The sequence below is a fragment of the Camelina sativa genome, chromosome 4, assembly GCF_000633955.1.
Source record: "Camelina sativa cultivar DH55 chromosome 4, Cs, whole genome shotgun sequence".
NCBI classification, from domain to species: domain Eukaryota; kingdom Viridiplantae; phylum Streptophyta; class Magnoliopsida; order Brassicales; family Brassicaceae; genus Camelina; species Camelina sativa.
Window position 1 is genome coordinate 18,580,291 of NC_025688.1, and position 20,266 is coordinate 18,600,556.

Sequence of the window (20,266 nt, forward strand, 5' to 3'; positions counted from 1 at the left end):
ATGAAAATTCACATTTTTACAAAAAAAAACTATAGCTTCCTACCTTCGTTTTATGATGCGCACACACGCATGCATGCATGTTACGAGGCTCAAGAATATATATGGACCTCATCATCACATACTCTATAGTATAACTCAATAATTTTACTACAATTATAAGTGATGAAATCATTGGAACTAATCTATTAAAAAAACAACTCTGATGCTTAATTTGTGAATAATAAAAATGTGTTTTTATTTGATAAATGAACAATAACAAAATAGATTAAATAAAAAAATGTACCGTAGCTACCATATATCAGCATGACAGCATGAGTCACGCATGGGAAGCAAAGAACGAATTCTCTCACGAATATACGAATTGATAACATAACATAAGAGATGAAATGCTCAGACAGAGATCTCTTAATTGGGTCCGCATCAATCCCTCTAGACGTAACTCGTACACTTCTAACCAAGGACAAACATCAACTGCATGTTTACTTCTTCTCTCATGAATAATATAATCATCTATCTATTCAGTAATCTTCACGATACATTTGGATGTAGCCGCGATGAAGCGAGTGTACCGCAACCACCTCCACCATGAACCACTTGAAATTAGAGAAAGTGTAGATGGATTCCAAGGGCAAGAGCATGAATCCTTGTTCCTCATCTCTTCGAGAATAGAGTTTGATTCTCCTTTATGTTCAAAGATGAGTCTTTTTGATAATTGTATCCCTTTGATCACATTCTCTATGGACTCGGTCTCCGGCAGCTCTTCAATGGCATCGATGGAGGAGGACGAGGAAGAGGAGGAGATGATTGTAGGAAGCGGCTCTTCCTCTTCCTCGTCCTCCTCTCCCCCTTTTTCCTCCTCCTCTACATTTTCCTGCTCCTTATCCTCCTCTTCCTCATCCCCCTTTTCCTCCTCGTCCTCCTCTTCAACGTCGTCAGTAGGGTTGATTGCGGTGGTATTGACTCTGAAAGATTGTGTTCTAGGGTTTTGGTGACAAGAAGGCCATCCCCATGATGATGAATCTGAGCTTGAATAACATGATGATGAAAAACTCTTGTTTAAAAATGGGATTTTCATTCTTTTTTTTTTCTCTTTGTTGTTCGTTATCTTTCCTAATTTCTTGGGTTGGAAATCAATATGAGAAATTACTTAGGGGGAGTATAAAAGGGTTTTGGGGTGGGTGATGGATATCGTGAAACTTCGTATTTATTGTTGAAACCTAAAGGGATGTACGATTAAAAGTGAACAAAGGGTTAAGACTTACGAGTCTCTTTTGGATATCTGATTTTCGGGTACGTAAATCCAAATCACGAGAAAGAAAATACATAAATCCAAAACAACGTATAAAATCTAAAAAAAATAGCAAAAAAACTTATTATTATACTCCTATATATTTCTAAGTTCATTTACGGATTCACTGCATATAAGTAAATACCTAGTTTTCATGTTGCTAGACATACATACTCGAACCTCAAATCTCAATTCTCAAGTATAAAATTTTTATAATGGTTCGAGACGGATCTTGATTCTATACAATAAAAGGTTATTACTACGACGTAAAGAATTTTATATAAATTATTCTTTTAAATGTTTGTATTATTCGAAAAAAAAAAAGTTTAGAAAACATCGTTGACCGTGTTACAATATTGCTGATCCATCATTATACTTGTAAAGTTATAAGTTTGGTCGTACTGTTACTGTACCTGTACGTAGTTATTTATCAACCATAACAATTATTTGTCCCTTTGGTCCATCTAATTTTGCTGAACATAATCATAACCGTACTATCACAATTTATATTCTTTTTAATGTTCCTTTAAAACATTAGTCGACAACACACAAATGTTTAAAATATGGATGTAACAACAGATCTCCGGAACTTAATTTCACAATGTCACCATAACTATTAGTTGAAACTTACAGTTGACAACTTCACTTACGGCATGTGATTATGCGTATTACGTATATGTCCTAAACGATTTTCCACAATAGCATTCTCGAATATATATTATTTTCCTTATCTGTTTTTTGTTTTTAAAGAAAAAATTATAGAGTTTTTTTTTTTTTTTACATTATAGAGATTACATCTATCACCATAAGATCCAGGTTGGATTTTCCAGCCTGAGTGTTGTTAATGTTTGGGCTTGAAATATGATGGAACATAATTAATTGAGCTTCTGAGCAAGGTGTAAATGTGTTATATAGGTTTTAATAAGGTTCAACCACATTTTCCCATTTACATATTTAATTATTTGGTTTTCGAAGACCACTCCTAAAGTCGTAGCTCAACTTTTATGAAATGCGGTAAAACGGGGTTAAAAAAACAAAAAAAAAATGATTCAAGGAAGTTTAAGGAGTTATTTGATATCAAAATCTCTCTCTCTAATAAAATAAAGAGTTCATTTAGTAACAAAGAATTCCAAAATCATAGTGGCAACAACAATTGAAAGAAACTAGTGTCCGTTACGTAAAATGGATATCGGATCATGGAAAGAACTAAAGAAACAAAGTGTAGTGATTTTTCAATCCATGACCATGACCACGATAAAACAAACCTCAAGGATCGTATCAGACACACACACAGGACATTGCTAAAATATCCTTATAAGACATATAGAGGCCCACATGTCGAAGATATGATTGTTTCTCTGTCGAATTTTTTAGTGTTTGACTGAGATGCATGCTAAATCAAGAACGATGACACGAACATCAAGAAGTGCATGAAGAGCTTATATACAATTTATCATTCAATCGATATGCATTATCATCAGTGGAAAAGTGTGCTAATTTCGATTGTGACGAAACTATATCAAAGGTCATGTCATTCAGTTTCACCATGGCTTTAGTTGAATTGAATCACAGAAACAAAAATTAGAGTCATAAAGCTGGTCATTGCATCTTTTTCCATCGGTTTGGATTATAAAGATTCAAATCTTTATGATACTTGTTGATAATAACATTGGTACATTACATCACAACCCGATAAAACCTAACAGATTTCATTAAAAAAAACGGCTGAGGAAATATGTTAGAATAAAGGGACGAAAGTAAATTCAGAAGATTGAACACATATGGGAGTGGGGGAAGAAACTGTTTTTGATATTTGCACACAATGATAAAACTTCAGATGATCAATCGAACAACATCATCATCATCACCATACCATCTTTTTTTTGATGAATTAAGAAAGAAAAAGAAAAAAGCTTGAGAACGACAATGGAGGACCCCCCAGATACATACTTCGGTATTAGATGGGGCAATGATTTTTTCAGCAAACCAGAAGAAGATCCCAGAAGCAACTAGAAGCAAGCACCTTCTGGAGGTTGAACAAGCTTACGGTTATGCGACGTGGCCATTTCCTTCTTCAGCTGTGTCAGTATATCCTCCATTGTGTACTCTCTTTGCCAGTTTGCAAGAAGCCCAAATTTCTTAGGTTCCACCTATACACACACATATACGCATTAAAAAGTTACAGTACATCCAAAGGAACAAGACAGAGAATGAGAAGGACACGGTGGTGAGTTCAGGCGTACCACTCCTGTTTCGTGGTTGACACAACCCATGTTAACACGTGAATGGAACCGGACAGTGGGAGGTTTCTCAGGGTAATCTTTGTCACAAAAGAGCTTCAACTGATAGATTCTACCTTCATGAACAGTCTGCACATAGGAGGACATAAAATTGATATCAGAAGAAGCCACTAAAAAAGTTACCAATAATAAGATCAATGCTTCTTAAAACACTTGGTAGCATATAAAAAGCAAAAGATATAACTACGTTGTGAGGACCGATGATGGTGCCAGTCCAAGAACGCATATAGATGTCATCTCCATCATCCATTCCATAGCTCACAGTTCCATCTCCAATACCTTTCTCCCCACGTTCAAGCTCCTCCAACAACCGGAAATTCCTCGGAACTATTATATCGTAATAAGATTCATATCACAAAGCAATCATTTTTAAATTCTAAACAGGAGAATTGCCCACACATAAAAAAAAGCATCTTTCTAATCAAAACAGAGAATTGAAAACTTTGAATTAACCATAATCCCACAAACTTCAAACAAGATGAAGACTTTCTATTATGTTCTAAGGTCCATCAAACACAAGAATTGGGAACATCAGCTAATCATTTTCAGATAACTATAAAGAATCAACTTATCAATCTACATACATGAAGACCTGTATAAACAGAGCGATCAGACTAAAAACAGAGTAATGAAATTGGCGAGCTAGGCGAAAGAGCAAAGAATCAATTTTTTTTTATAATTTTATATAATAGATCGACGAAACCCATGAGAACAATCTCAAAAACCCTATCGATCAAGGAAACGAATAAAACCCAATACGAATTCTAAAAACCCTAACTAACCCGATAATACGGATTCACAAAACCCTAGAAAACGAACAAATCAAAACGAGAACAGACCCGAAAGAGTCGAAATTATGTTTACCAACAACACTAGATCCTCCTGAGCCAAGAGTCATAATCGATCAAGTTATGGTTTTGATCCGATTGATTTTGAGATCTGATGGAGCACAGAGAGAGGCGAGGCAAAGCGAGATGAACAACGAACGCTAAAGGGGGAAATCGAGAGAGAATCTGGTGAAAAGACAGAAAGCTAAAACGTGAGGGGCAAATTTAGACAAATTGGGTACTTTCGGGGAGAGGGAAAAAGTTAAATATTTTTCATCTTTACTACCCACAAGTTTGTTTTCTATTGTTTTAATTCCTAGAAATTATAATAGTAACAGAAATACCCCCTCTTATACGAAATCATTCACTCGATATTTCTTTCCATATTCAACTTTTTCTTCTATCACGCTACAAAATTTTTATTTATATAATATAGTCTTTTTAAAAATCTTATTAATTTTATAAAACTGTTAATTTTTTTTTTGGTAACGGAGAGGGAGCCTCCCTGTTATTATTAAAAACTGAAAATTAACTACAACCGAGTATGTTCGAAACATCATCTCCTACAATCGATGCTACAACAATTGGAACAGAATCAAAAACATGCAAACCGAAAGGTAAAGTAAAAACATAGTTAGCCAATCCATCGGCTAGACGGTTAGCTTCCCTATACACATGTGAAATACGGACTATCCAATCCCTCGATAAAAAGTCATGGCACAACCGCACCAGAAAAGACAGGGGATGTGAGTCACCAATCCTTGTCGTTAAAAAACCAACTACAATCTCTGAATCCACCTCTAGTTCCACTCTTCGAACATTTTTCCCCCATGTCAAGTACAGCCCATGATAAACGCCCATAGCTCTGCCAAGGGCGCTGAGCATATACCAATATTTAGAGAAAAACCTCCACCCCACGCTCCTACCTCATCACGCAGTACACCACCTGCAGTGGCCAACCCGGGATTACCATGTGACGCCCCATCGGTATTGAGCTTCATCCAACCTTGTAGCGGACGTTTCCAAGCTACCATTCTCTCAATCCGTTCAGCTCTGCTTTGTCCCTCCCGAGAAATTCTGTAAGCCTAGCTGACCTCACGAGACAAATCCTTGACAAATCGAATTTTGTCCCAGCACATGCTATACTCACCAAACACACTGCCACAACGCCATTTCCAGCTCCACCACAGACCCATGGCAAATAAGGTTGACCAATCACTCCCTGCTACTTGAACACCCATCCGCAAGTTATCATACAGCCACCCTAACAACGGACGACTAAAAAACCTCTGTCGTAGGCTTGTCGGTATCACACGCCTCCATAAACCCGCAATGGAAGGACAATCTCGTAAGACATGTAGAATTGTCTCTTCCTCTCCTTTACAAACCTGACACACAAGAGTATTACTCAAGTGTCGGCGGTGTTGTTCCACATTTGTCATGATGGCTTGATGTGACACCAACCAAAGGAACACTTTAACTCTCTCAGGAGCAATAACTCGCCAAAGGCGAGAGTAAAAAGCAGAGAGATTCAGTCGTGGACAAGGGTTCTTCACTAACATTGAGTATGCAAACGACACTGTGAACTTCCCATCAGTTGTCTCACCCCAAGTCAATCTATCTCGCGCTCTAGAACCGTTATCCACTACCATTGCAATTAGTACCAGTTGAATATGCTGAGACAAGAATGATGACAGACGTTCCAACGACCAGCCGTCTGCATCACTCCAAAAATCCTTCACATGCCGCTCCTTAAACTCACTGGGTACGTCTGCTCTCGCACACTCCAACAATGGTTCTTTTGGCAACCATCTATCCTACCAAAAGAGGATGTCCTAACCATTGCCTACAATCCATTTCTGACCCTGGAGAACCACATCCCGTAGCCCAACTTTCACACTTCGCCATGTTGACGATCCTGGTTTCCTTGCACCCAGCCAATCATGTTCACGAATACTCTTCACCCTATACTTTGTTCGCAGGATCCTCGCCCACAAACTAGTCTGATCATCTAACAGCCTCCAGCCGAGTTTAGCCAGTAGTGCTTTATTCATGTTCTTGGCAGTTCTCATGCCCAAAGCCCCTTCTGCTTTAGGCAAACAAACTTTGTCCCACGCAACTAAATGTTGTTTCCTCTTCTCCTGGGAACTCCCCCAAACGAAGTCCCGAGCTACTTTATCCAGACCATCTAAAATTGAGGTTGGTAAGAGTATGGTGCTCATAGAATGTACCGGTATCGACAATAACACTGATTTTGTTAAGGTCAACCTCCCTGCCATACTTAGGCATCTGCTTTTCCAACCCGCTAACCGCGATGTGACCCTTTGTAAAACCTCTCCAAAAGTCTCTTTGTTGATTCTTTTTTGAAGTACATGCATACCGAGATATTTACCAAGATCCGTTGTTGACTTAATCCCACTCTCATCAGTGATTAACGCCCCCAACTTGCGAGAAACATTACCTGAGAAGAATATCTTTGACTTTTCCAGACTCACCTTCTGACCAGAGGCTATACAAAATCTCTCCAACACTCGTCTGATCACTCTAATTTGGGAGACAGAAGCTTCTGCAAAGAGTATTAGGTCATCTGCAAAGCAGACGTGAGACAACTTGGGGCCACTACGCGACAGGCTAATAGGTTTCCATTCACCCTCAAGTATGGAATTCTCTATCAAGTGACATAACCGCTCCAAGCACAGGACACATAGGTACAGGGATAAGGGGTCCCCTTGTCGAAGCCCACGAGCCAGCACAAAGGGCTATGTCTTTTCACCATTCCAGAGTATAGTCATAGACGGCTGCTAAACACACTGAAGAATCCGGTTCACCAATCCTTCTTCCAAACCGGCTGCATGTAATGTGTCTTCCAGGAAATCCCACCTAATCCGATCATAAGGTTTCTCGAGATCCAATTTAAGAAGTATCCAACCCTTTCTACCTTTCTTCTTGCGCATCGAATGAACTGCTTCTTAAACTATCACGATGTTATAAAACTGTTAATTGTTAGCGCAAAATACCTATTATAAATAAATAGAAGGAAATCAAATACTATTGTTTTTTTTAAATAAAGAAATATGTCGTTTACACTTTGCAAACATATGATATGGAAAGCTAAAAAACTTTTCTTTTTTTTTAATGTAGATTCTTTGACATGCAAAATAAGTATATATATATATACATATATATATATATGAAACTTGTTTAAATTATGATTTGAGAATCTCTAGATTTGTAACTAAATTAAAGAAAATTGAAAATGACAAGTCAAATCTAACTAAACTTTATAATGATACGTCCATTTTCTATTGGACAAAGTTTCTAATTTCGTCATAATTACCTTAATAAATAAGAAAATTTAAAATCAAATTATTCAACACATATATAGATTTAAGTACTTAGAAATAGAAATAGAGAAATACCATAAAATACACCATTCGAGTTTTAGTAAGTTTGTTTACCCTCTAAATTTTTTGTTAACATTGTGTCACAACAGACCGGTCTATTAGCCAAATCCTCACATTTGTAGGAACCGGAACTCGACCTCTAGTGTAATGGTGTCTTCTACAATTAGATTTATTGATAGCCACTGCACTAATGTCACTTCACAAATTTTTAATATTTTTGTATTTGATGGAAATACATTATATTAACCTTAATTCTGAAAAACCGGAACTAATTCCGATGAAACCTAAGTAACAACATTATTAACATACTACCAATTTGATTCTTAACACTATAGTTCGAGACGTGTCAATTTAACTTCTTTGCCTTAAATGTTTTTTTAGTACTTTTTAAAATAAACTTTCCGTTTTATTTGGCGTTTTCAATTACCTTTTTAAAATATACTTTCTCTGTTTTACTAAGAGTGTTTTTCTAAAGTATTTTATTTGTTTCACAAAAGACTGTTACTTTATATTTCCAATGTGATTTTAAAGACTGTTTTGGAGTATATAAACTCAAACGCCAAAACTAGCGTTTGAAACAATCAAACTCAACTCTTGATGAATATGAGTGATCATCATTCATGTCTTTGGCTTTCAAAATGTTGAAACATGAAGATAAATAACTTAACAAAATGAACCATGGACGGCCACGAAACCGAAATGATCTCTCTGTCAATTTTTGCATATAAAAAAAAGAGATTAACACTTAATAATATGATTTTTATATATAGAGGACTTTACAAAGAACATTAAATTCATCATCCCAAACTCAAAAAGTCCAAATTCTAAATCCATTACTTCATAACAAGTTTCTAATTAAAGGTGATCAAATGGGTGGTGGTTTTGCAGTTGGGGCAACGTTGACGTTCTTGCAAGACCAAAGCATACATCATACATCTGCAACATCCCACCACCACCATGTCCAGCAACTCTTCTTCATCAACCCACGACGATGCAACCTCCTCCTTCACTTCCTCAACCGTCGACAGGCACGAGCTTTGCGATGATAACGTGTCGGTAGATGATGATCTTCCTACAAACCTCCGATTAGGAACCACCGGCTCCGCCATCCTCGCCACTGGCTCGACTCTGACTCTTTTACCGTTCTTGTTTCTCATTTTGAAACTTCGGACTCGTCGAGAGGGTTTTTTGTTTTGTTTTTTCTTTGTGTAGTTCTAGGTGATGGGTTTGATGATACTATGGCTTATGTGTGTATATATAAGGAAGAAGAGGAGCTAAATATGATTAAGAATTAATAAATGTTGAATAAAGTGATTATGTTATGGAGAGAGAAATAGTACTTTGTTTATTTAGTAATAATTTTATTAAATGGAGGTGGGAAAAAATAGTAAAGAACAGTAGAGACAAATATATGAAACAAAAGGCGATTCAGTAAACAATGCATCAGTGCATGTAAACCAATGCATCAAACTATTTATTGCTTTGCTTAAATGTATAGGGGAAGGGTTAGATCTTACAATGTTAAAAAGGAAAATAAATGATTTATTAGTAAACAATTTTTTTTAGTAATATATCCTTCATTTCACAATAGTTGTAATCTTATAGCTTCACCTTTTTTCTTTCAAATAATTGTGTTTTGTATTTTTAGCGCATGTTTTAAAACAAAATTTACTTTTATTTATATTAATGTAGTCTATAAATTAGAAATTTTTATTGTTTGATTACTTTATTAGTTAATTTTACACACTGTATTATATTTAACTATTCAAATATATTGTTTGCCACAAAAATACTATTATTGGACTGTTTTCTTGAATGAACTGTACATACTTTCTATAAAATAATTCTAAGTAACTTTAAATTTGAAATGACATTTATACAATTTTTTTTCACAATTTTTTCCTTTTCTCTCTCTTTTATTAGCAATGTTGTTAATACATTTTACACATTAAAAAATTTATCAAAAATCGTGAAGTGACTTTAGTGCAGTGGCCAAAGGTAAGTCCTTATGCACAAGACACCATCACACCAGGGATCGAGTCCTGCTCCCTACATTGGCTAATGGGCCGGCCTGTTATGGCCGGGTTGACAAAAAAAAAACCTATCAAAAATCTACTGTATAAATTACTATTTATAAGTGTAAAACTAATAAAAAATAGTAATATAAATAGAAAATCATGAGGAAAGAGTAAAGATTTTATAAGAAAAAATTGTATTAATGTCATTTATAGTCATTTATGAAATAGTTTATAGAATGTATTGTTCATGCAAAAAAAGGTAGAATACTTTCTATTGTGAAAATAATTTAAATAGTTAAAATATAAAATATGAGTTACAATAACACCAACCAATAATGATTCAAACATATTAAAAAATAATATCTACAATACTACAAACTACTTTTCAGAAAAATAAAATAAAATAATTAGTAGTACGTTTATATCGTGAAGGGTCCGTTAAGACGACGGTTTCAAGTTCCAGCTAAGTAAACCTTTTATGATTAATAACCAAATGGACGTTGCAAAAGTATCCTTGAAACTCAACTACCTTTCCAAATTCTGGAACTAGAGAGTCGAAGGAGTAAAACTCTTGTTCTTATTATTGACAATCGAATGAAGTTACATATATATAGTAAAATACAAGGGCTAAATCCCATAACCGACTAGGAAATAAAATAGGCCGATGGGCCATACACGGACGGGCCGTACATGGACCGGTTATGGAGTCCACCATCCAGTGTTTTACAACACTTCCCCTTGGATGACATAACCGTGCATGTGCTGGATGAGGATCTTTGTAATGCGCTTGGGGATGCTGCCTCATTAAAACCTTATCAGGAAAACCCAATGGGACAAAACCTTGGTGAAGGAAAAAGAGTACAACACGCATTACTCCCCCTGTTCTAAGCATCACTCTAAGTCCTTAAGCCTCCGCATTCCAATTTGGTGCGTGAGCTTCCTGAATGTCGTTGTCGGCAATGATTTGGTGAAGAGGTCGGCTGAATTGTCGCATGACTGCACCTGTACCACACGAACTTCTCCTGCCTTTTGTAGTTCGTGTGTGAAGAAGAACTTGGGCAGTATGTGCTTCGTCCGATCTCCCTTGATGTAACCTTCCTTGAGCTGTGCGATACAGGCCGTATTGTCCTCATAGATTACGGTTGCTTCTTTATTTTCGTCCATGCCACTATCGGTCCGGATGTGTTGCGTCATGTACCGTAACCACACACACTCACGGCTGGCTTCATGTATTGTTAGGATCTCCGCGTGGTTTGAGGATGTAGCCACGATGGTCTGCTTCATGGACCGCCATGAGACTGCTGTACCACCGTGCGTGAATATGTACCCGGTTTGAGACCTAGAGTTGTGTGGATCCGATAAGTAACCTGCATCAGCAAAACCAACTAAACCATCTCTATTATAGTTAGTATAAAATAAACTGAAATCTACCGTCCCTTGCAGGTAACACAGGACGTGTTTAATACCGTTCCAGTTCCTTATAGTCGGACAAGAACTAAATCTTGCTAGGAGGTTCACGGCAAAACATATGTCCGGTCTAGTGTGGCTAGCCAAGAACATTAACGCTCCAATTGCACTGAGGTATGGCATTTCAGGTCCGAGAACTTCTTCATCGGCCTTCTTTCGACCAAATGGATCTTTATCCAAATAAATGCTCCTTAAAACCATTGGGCTAGTCAATGGGTGAGCTTAGTCCATATTAAACTTCTTGAGTATTTTTCTGTATATGCCATTTGATGCACAAGGATTCTATCATTTATGTACTCAAGTTGTAACCCCAAACAGAATTTTTCTTCTTTTGCCTAGGTATTTCATTTCAAATTCTTTCTTTAAATATTCTACTTGTTTGGGCGATTTAACCAGGGGTTCCAAGGATGTTTAAATCATCCACATAGACTGCTATTATCACAAATCCTTTGTTTGCAAACTTCTTTATAAATACATGGACTGATGGGATCATTCTTATAGCTTTCTTTAGCTAGGTACTAACTCAATCTATTGTACCACATACACCCACTTTGTTTCAGTCTATAAAGGTATTTGTCTAGCCATATGCAGTATTTTCTCGAGAACCACTCATATAATTGAGCTCTATACCCTCTGGTAATCTCATATAAATTTCATTTTCCAGTGGACCATGTAAGTATACGGTTTTAACATCCATTAACCGTAAATCCAGTTTTTCTTTTATAGCCAGACTTATTAAAGTCGTTGCCTCCATCACAGGAAGTAAGTCTCCTCATAATCTATTCCTGGTCTTTGAGAGAATCCTTGTGCTACAAGCCGTGATTTTATCTCACGATTTCATTGTTCTCATTTCNATTTCTCTTTCTTACAAAGACCAACTTATGTCCAACTGGTTTATATCAAGTGTTGTCCTTAAGGTCGGACCAAACACATTTCTCTTCTTTAAAGAGTTTAACTCCACATCAATGGCTTCTTTCCATTTTAGCCAATCTTTACTTTGAGTGCACTCTAATATAGACGTGAGTTTCCGATCCTCATTTACTTCAAGTGCTACCTTGCATGCAATTATTTCATTAATGTCGACATCTTTGCAGTTCCATTTTATTCTAGACATGATATAGTTTATCGAGCTCTTATTATTATTAATACCTTAAGAACCTTGAGGTTTAGCGTCCCAAACCTCATTGTTGGTACCTTAGGATTTGCCGCGGCCATGTCTATACTCTTTCCTTAACCTCGGTTTTATTTGCACCTTTCTTAGATTTTCGAAGGTTCTTTTCTATGGAACATATTGGTCTATTTAGACTCTGTAGCAACTTGATTATTGTGTTCCTTTTGAACATCAATACGTACTGGTGCATTACAAGCTGGTATGTACGATTTTCTTACTCTCTTTGGGTCAGCAAAAGAATCTAGCAATTAAATAGCTAGCTTTTACAAATGTATAATCTTTTGGATCTCTGCATCACAGGCTAGAGTCCGAGGATCTTGCCAATTTTTAAGGATGTTTGATTCCATAATATTTCATTGACCAACTTGTTTGTCTCTCCACCCAACATAGAAAACTCGGATTCAACTAAGTGACAATCCGCGTATCTGACCACATATAAATCACCCATAGTTGGCTCAAGATACTTAATAATGGTGGGAGAATCATATCCATCATATATTCCCATCCTCTTTTAAGATCCCATATTTATTCTCTTGTGATGATGCATTCGATACATAAACGACACACCCGAATGTCTTTAGATGGTATGTGCCTGGCTCCTGACCCGTTAGTAATTGGGATGGTGAATATTTATGCTCACTAGATGGCCTGATGCGTATAAGCTCTTACGACATGTAATATTGTGTGTCCCCAAGCCGACACAAGAAGCTTCGACTTCATGAGTAATGGTCGAGCAATCACTTGAATACGTTTAATGAAGGATTCATTTAATCCATTCTCTGTATGTTCATGTGCCACAGGGTGTTCCACACTTCCCCCATGGATATACCATTATTATTAAACGCTTGGGATATAAATTCACCAGCACTATCTAGACTTATAGTCTTAAGTGGATAATCTCTTTATTTAAATTTACTGGCGATGGCCTTATAATGAGTTTCTCTTGTGTACATGCTACACACGTGAGATTCTTTAGGAATAACTCTTCTCTCTTTTAGGAGTGTGCCCATTTTAATATCGGCTTACGCATCATGTTAGGACCCGGATGGCCAATCCAGTCATGCCATAAAGTGAATTATTGAACATTTTGTTCATTGCCATATTAGCCTCTATTATATTAATCTTAGCATGGTAAAAACCAGTGGCTAGTGCAGGTATAGGCTCTAAGACTTTTNCTGGCTCCTGACCCGTTAGTAATTGGGATGGTGAATATTTATGCTCACTAGATGGCCTGATGCGTATAAGCTCTTACGACATGTAATATTGTGTGTCCCCAAGCCGACACAAGAAGCTTCGACTTCATGAGTAATGGTCGAGCAATCACTTGAATACGTTTAATGAAGGATTCATTTAATCCATTCTCTGTATGTTCATGTGCCACAGGGTGTTCCACACTTCCCCCATGGATATACCATTATTATTAAACGCTTGGGATATAAATTCACCAGCACTATCTAGACTTATAGTCTTAAGTGGATAATCTCTTTATTTAAATTTACTGGCGATGGCCTTATAATGAGTTTCTCTTGTGTACATGCTACACACGTGAGATTCTTTAGGAATAACTCTTCTCTCTTTTAGGAGTGTGCCCATTTTAATATCGGCTTACGCATCATGTTAGGACCCGGATGGCCAATCCAGTCATGCCATAAAGTGAATTATTGAACATTTTGTTCATTGCCATATTAGCCTCTATTATATTAATCTTAGCATGGTAAAAACCAGTGGCTAGTGCAGGTATAGGCTCTAAGACTTTTTTATGTCCATGGGTGATTTCAATATATAGGAACTCTCTGTTTCCTTCACCCTTTATTTCAATATGGAAACCATTCAAATGAATGTCCTTAAAGCTTAATAAGCTTCTCTTAGAGCTGGGTGATTATAATGCAACACTTAGTTCAAAAAAGTGTGCCATAGAATATATGCCTGGCCGTAGCCTTAACTTAGGCTTGCTATACCCACTTATCTTTGCTAATATTGGCTTTTTTTCNTGAAGGATTCATTTAATCCATTCTCTGTATGTTCATGTGCCACAGGGTGTTCCACACTTCCCCCATGGATATACCATTATTATTAAACGCTTGGGATATAAATTCACCAGCACTATCTAGACTTATAGTCTTAAGTGGATAATCTCTTTATTTAAATTTACTGGCGATGGCCTTATAATGAGTTTCTCTTGTGTACATGCTACACACGTGAGATTCTTTAGGAATAACTCTTCTCTCTTTTAGGAGTGTGCCCATTTTAATATCGGCTTACGCATCATGTTAGGACCCGGATGGCCAATCCAGTCATGCCATAAAGTGAATTATTGAACATTTTGTTCATTGCCATATTAGCCTCTATTATATTAATCTTAGCATGGTAAAAACCAGTGGCTAGTGCAGGTATAGGCTCTAAGACTTTTTTATGTCCATGGGTGATTTCAATATATAGGAACTCTCTGTTTCCTTCACCCTTTATTTCAATATGGAAACCATTCAAATGAATGTCCTTAAAGCTTAATAAGCTTCTCTTAGAGCTGGGTGATTATAATGCAACACTTAGTTCAAAAAAGTGTGCCATAGAATATATGCCTGGCCGTAGCCTTAACTTAGGCTTGCTATACCCACTTATCTTTGCTAATATTGGCTTTTTTTCAAAAAATTTGTGTGGCTTAATCCACTATCCACCACACTTATTTTCTTGTCCTTAGCCATTTCCAATAATGGATAAGAATTTATGTTTTAATATATATTAAAGGAAATAAAATAATTGGATTTAAACCAAAATAATAATTCAATCAAATTCAAAGCATAGAAATTAAATTAATACACCACATGAGTTTAAATATTTTTCTTTAGGCAATCAAAAATCTCATAATCCAATTTAGTCATCATTCTCATGGTTTAAATTTCTTTCACTATCGAAATGAACCAGGTTAGCTTCTGGATTTATTTTCTTTATTTTCAAACTCTCTTAATAGAGACCAACAAGGTGCTTAGGAGTTCTGCATGTCTTTATCTTATGGTTTTCTATACCATAATTATTATTACAAGTGGACTTGGTCTTATGTTGCGGGTTTAGATAACCCGCGGCCTCTATCCCGACCACGGCCGAAGCCTAATCGGTTTCTATGGCCTTGACCATCGTAATTATGCCTTTGGTGAGTCCCACAACCAGGACCACCACGTCCACTACTTCCTTGGCCATGGCCATACTTGTCTCTATGGACATAGTTAGACTCATTAGTTTCTTTGGCTCTTTAGGCTCTTTAGGATTTTTCTTTGTCATGTCAACCTTGTGAGCTTCATTGCACTTTTCATTTATAATTGCTCATTTTTTTGGTGATACCACATCGGTGACAAACCGATTTAGTCTTGATTTGCGGTTTAAAGGACCCACGGCCCCTACCACTGCGGCCATAACCATCAAAACGGCTTGCCTGGCCCCAACAACCACCACGTCCTCTGCCACCACGTCCACGACCATAGTGTCTTTCTCTGTGAACGTAGTTGGTCTCCTTGGGCTCTTTAGGCTGTTTAGGCTCATTCTGTTTTGCCACATCAACCTTGTGTGCTTCCGGTAATGGGGTTGTACCGGGAGGTCTCATAGCATTATTCATCAACAGCTCATTATTCTGCTCAGCTAGTAGCAAACATGAGATTAAGTCCCCATAGGTTTTGAAACCTTTTTTCACGGTACTGTTGCTGAAGTACTATATTGTGAGTACTAAAAGTAGACAAAGTCTTCTCTAGTAACTCTCTCTCCGTGACTTCAGTACCACACAACCTAAGGAGTGAGACAATCCTAAAAAGCTCAGAGTTATACTCATCCANCCACGGCCATAGTGTCTTTCTCTGTGAACGTAGTTGGTCTCCTTGGGCTCTTTAGGCTGTTTAGGCTCATTCTGTTTTGCCACATCAACCTTGTGTGCTTCCGGTAATGGGGTTGTACCGGGAGGTCTCATAGCATTATTCATCAACAGCTCATTATTCTGCTCAGCTAGTAGCAAACATGAGATTAAGTCCCCATAGGTTTTGAAACCTTTTTTCACGGTACTGTTGCTGAAGTACTATATTGTGAGTACTAAAAGTAGACAAAGTCTTCTCTAGTAACTCTCTCTCCGTGACTTCAGTACCACACAACCTAAGGAGTGAGACAATCCTAAAAAGCTCAGAGTTATACTCATCCAGGGATTTGTAATCTTGGATCCTTAGGTTCTTCCAATCGTATTGAGCCTTTGGTAGGAGTACCGTTTGTTGGTGTCCGTATCTGCGTTTAAGCTCTGTCCAAAGGTCAAGAGGATTCTCTATTGTGAGGTACTGGTCTTTGAGACTCTCAGCAAGGTGTGCATATGCATAATCACCTTATATATATTTTCTTAGTGCAATCATTATCATCCTTAATATACTCATATAGGTCCTTTGATTTTACAAAACATGCACCCGATTATATCATGCGGTTTTTAAGACCGAACCATGTAATTCATTTGGATCATGTCATGCGGTGTTTAAGACCGAACCATAGAATCATTTTAGTCTTCGGTCATGCGGTATTTGAGACCGAAACATGCCTTGCCTTTACTCATAATTTCGTACTTAGGTCATGCGGTATTTGAGACCGAAACATGCCATCATATTTAAACTTTAGGCCATGCGGTATTGAGACCGAATCATGCCTTATCTTTGCTTATATTTTCGTGGTTTAATCTATGCACACAAGATAACAAAAATAAATAGCATGCAAAAGTTTCCTTTCTTAGATAATTTAGAAATTTTCCTTTTTCTTAACTTTTCCTTTTCCAATTAGGAATTTAAATAAAAGTTTAGGGACCTAGACTTTCTCTAGGATCCCGATTTTTTTAATTTGGTTTTAGGGTTTTTATGCAACCTAAATTTACAGGAAACATTCTATGCCAAAATCGATTAATAATTTCAAGGATGCATGCAATTTCATATTTTAAATCTCCTAGAACAATCAGATTTATATTCGAATTTAACAATTATAGTTCTAGGTTCTTATGCATCAAAACAATCAAGCAGCAATTTAAACAATCAAACAATCGGATTCTTAAGCTTGATATAATTTGGTGCAATTCACAAAACAATCTAACAACCCTAAACAATCCGATTTTAAGTTTTAGGGATTAGGGAATTCAGACTTTGTTAGATTGTGTACTTGCATGTTTAGGGTTCAATAGTTTTAATGTCCAAGTTCGATTTTTATGGTCCCATAGGTTTCGATTTTACCTTAACACCAATAGGAGTCTGACCGGTTTTGATCTGGGAGCTAAAGATCTCAGATTTCTTTCACGAACCTCGAACTTGTATGGTCCACAAACCACGAACAGATCCGCAGCAGCTTCCCACGAACAGATCTCTGACCGCTCACGTACTATGCTTACCCCGGAACAGCGAACCACGAACCTCGAACAAGTTGTGGATAAAACTTGATCACGAGCTAAGGTTTGCTCGTGAACACCAAGAGATCTTCGAAACAAGGTACTTGGTTTCGAACAGAAGGAAGAACAACGGCGGTTTTAGGGTTGTTTGAAAGAGAAGGGTGAACGGCGGCGGTTAGGGTTTATAGGGTTTTTAGGGTTTTACTCAGCGGGATATAGAAACTATCGTGCTGATAACGTGTTATGGAACTAGAGAGTTCAAGGAGTAAAACTCTTGTTCTTATTATTGATAATCGAATGAGGTTACATATATATAGTAAAGTACAAGGGCTAAAGCCCATAACCGACTAGGAAATAGAATAGGCCGATGGGCCTATGACCGATGGGCCGTACACGAACGGGCCGTACATGGGCCGGTTATGGAGTCCACCATCCAGTGTTTTACAACAAATCAATGTTTTTGATGGTAATATTTTTTTTGACAATACTGAAAAATGAAAGATATTATTAATGTATGTGACTAGTTATGGTAAACCATTAAGAATTTAAGATGTTTCTAATTTCCATATTCACTATTCATTCTAAATAATTAATGAAAATTGGAAATAAATTATGTTTATTTTGTCCTTTTGTTTTTAGTTTGTCCATATATAATCGATAGGAATAGAAAATGAAAGAGTAACAAAGTAAAATGAAATTAACAGGAACTAGAGGCCAACAACTAAAATACAGATATAGTAGCTGTTAATAACTTAGGAATCTATCATGTATTAAATGCTTCACAATTAAGAGGACAATCAAATTTTAAATGATTTGTAGACTAGTAAAAAATTTAACGACAGTTATGCAACAGGGTTTTAAAACTTTAATGGCGATTATACAACAGGGAAGCCCAAAATGGGATGATTTGTAAAAGAGGCCTNGGAAATAAATTATGTTTATTTTGTCCTTTTGTTTTTAGTTTGTCCATATATAATCGATAGGAATAGAAAATGAAAGAGTAACAAAGTAAAATGAAATTAACAGGAACTAGAGGCCAACAACTAAAATACAGATATAGTAGCTGTTTATAACTTAGGAATCTCTCATGTATTAAATGCTTCACAATTAAGAGGACAATCAAATTTAAAATGATTTGTAGACTAGTAAAAAATTTAACGACAGTTATGCAACAGGGTTTTAAAACTTTAATGGCGATTACAACAGGTAAGCCCAAAATGGGATGATTTGTAAAAGAGGCCTCTTTATTTTTATTTTTAAAAATTTGCTTCAGAAGATTATCAAATCTTTAGAAGCTATGATATGTTATTTTAGCAAAAAAAAAAAGAAGTTTATTCCTTATAAATAATTAGATAATGTCAAATACTACCATTGACCTTCCATAAAATCTTATACCTCAGCATCAGTTATTTGCCATGTGAAGCAATTTAATGGAAGTTAATGGTAGCTTTTAATTGATTCTACAATTTGTATATTCTTGTGTTATCTTAATCCCCCATTCATTACAAATCTGAAGAGTGAAGGGGATAACTTCTCTCTTTCTCTAATTATGTTTCAAGTTACTAACCAAGTGTTATATGTAAATTATTAAGTCTGTTGCTTAATGATCCTATGCATGGTTGTATGTGATCGAAATCAAAATAGAAACCTTTGCTCCAAAGTCCAAATTATGTTCATTTCAAGATTGGTCGGTTGTGGTCAGAACCGTTTCTATATATGAACTTCAGAGCTTGAAACAGTAATGTGAAGGTTGAAAGTTGAAACTAAAAACATCAAAACATATGTAGTTTGCTTTCATTGATGCATGATGATTCTGGAAGAGGATCGATGTCTATATAAATTGTCTTGTTCTGGTTATTAGAGGATTCCTTGTTCCACTGTCCAAACACTACCCCCTTTGGAGTTTGGACTTTTTATTCCTCATTATACGGAAAATTAAATTTTGGTTATGTGACATACCGGATTATCCGTTTTTCAATTAAAGCACTCGCTTGTCCAAAATCATCTCTTTCTCGTCAACTTGATTCTTCGTTCAATTATTTGTTTTAGTCTTTTTGAAACATTATTGTTTTTTTTTTTTTTCTATGACATCTACATGAAGAAATAGAGATGCAACGTCAACTATTATAAAATCAATATACATCTTCACCCTGTTAAATATAATATTTAACTATATGAATATTAATACAAATTTTGCAGCTCGGTGATTTGGACTTTGGAGGAGTTTTAGATGATTTATGCCATGTACTCGGGTATTTTTCATGGTTCAATTGGTCAAATATTTGATAAATTAATAATATTTACGTGGGATCATCAATAACTAAAAAACTTGTGCGAATTTTAAATAATTAAATACACCAATGAAAAAAATTGATATTATATCGTTACCATTTTGAATTTTACTA

At 36.3% G+C, this 20,266-nt stretch overlaps 3 protein-coding genes across 4 annotated transcripts; all 3 read right to left on the reverse strand.

The window, feature by feature from the left end:
- LOC104781100 (transcription repressor OFP15) lies at positions 484–1,095 on the reverse strand. The gene has a single exon (XM_010505697.2). It carries the CDS (start codon positions 1,073–1,075, stop codon positions 515–517), a length of 561 nt encoding a protein of 186 aa, XP_010503999.1. The 5' UTR covers positions 1,076–1,095; the 3' UTR covers positions 484–514.
- Positions 3,003–4,648, reverse strand: LOC104781103 (ubiquitin-conjugating enzyme E2 variant 1D). 2 transcript variants are annotated; one of them, XM_010505698.2, is made up of 4 exons: positions 4,453–4,648; positions 3,773–3,915; positions 3,532–3,657; positions 3,003–3,438 (listed from the first exon to the last, which is right to left on the reverse strand). In XM_010505698.2, exons 1-4 carry the CDS (start codon positions 4,484–4,486, stop codon positions 3,298–3,300), a joined length of 444 nt encoding a protein of 147 aa, XP_010504000.1. In that variant the 5' UTR covers positions 4,487–4,648; the 3' UTR covers positions 3,003–3,297. The 2 variants fall into 2 exon arrangements, with proteins under 2 accessions (XP_010504000.1, XP_010504001.1); XM_010505699.2 differs by having other exon boundaries at positions 3,776–3,915; positions 4,453–4,644.
- On the reverse strand, positions 8,560–9,057 carry LOC104781104. The gene has a single exon (XM_010505700.2). It carries the CDS (start codon positions 8,974–8,976, stop codon positions 8,671–8,673), a length of 306 nt encoding a protein of 101 aa, XP_010504002.1. The 5' UTR covers positions 8,977–9,057; the 3' UTR covers positions 8,560–8,670.

Excerpts from the sequence above, each read along its gene's own strand:
- LOC104781100 (XM_010505697.2), bottom strand. The coding sequence starts at position 1,075 with ATGAAAATCCCATTTTTAAACAAGAGTTTTTCATCATCATGTTATTCA.
- LOC104781103 (XM_010505698.2), bottom strand. The coding sequence starts at position 4,486 with ATGACTCTTGGCTCAGGAGGATCTAGTGTTGTTG. Across the intron at positions 3,916-4,452 it reads AGGAGGATCTAGTGTTGTTG|TTCCGAGGAATTTCCGGTTG; the intron begins GTAAACATAATT and ends ACGATATAATAG. Across the intron at positions 3,658-3,772 it reads TCATCGGTCCTCACAACGTA|ACTGTTCATGAAGGTAGAAT; the intron begins GTTATATCTTTT and ends TCCTATGTGCAG.
- LOC104781104 (XM_010505700.2), bottom strand. The coding sequence starts at position 8,976 with ATGAGAAACAAGAACGGTAAAAGAGTCAGAGTCGAGCCAGTGGCGAGG.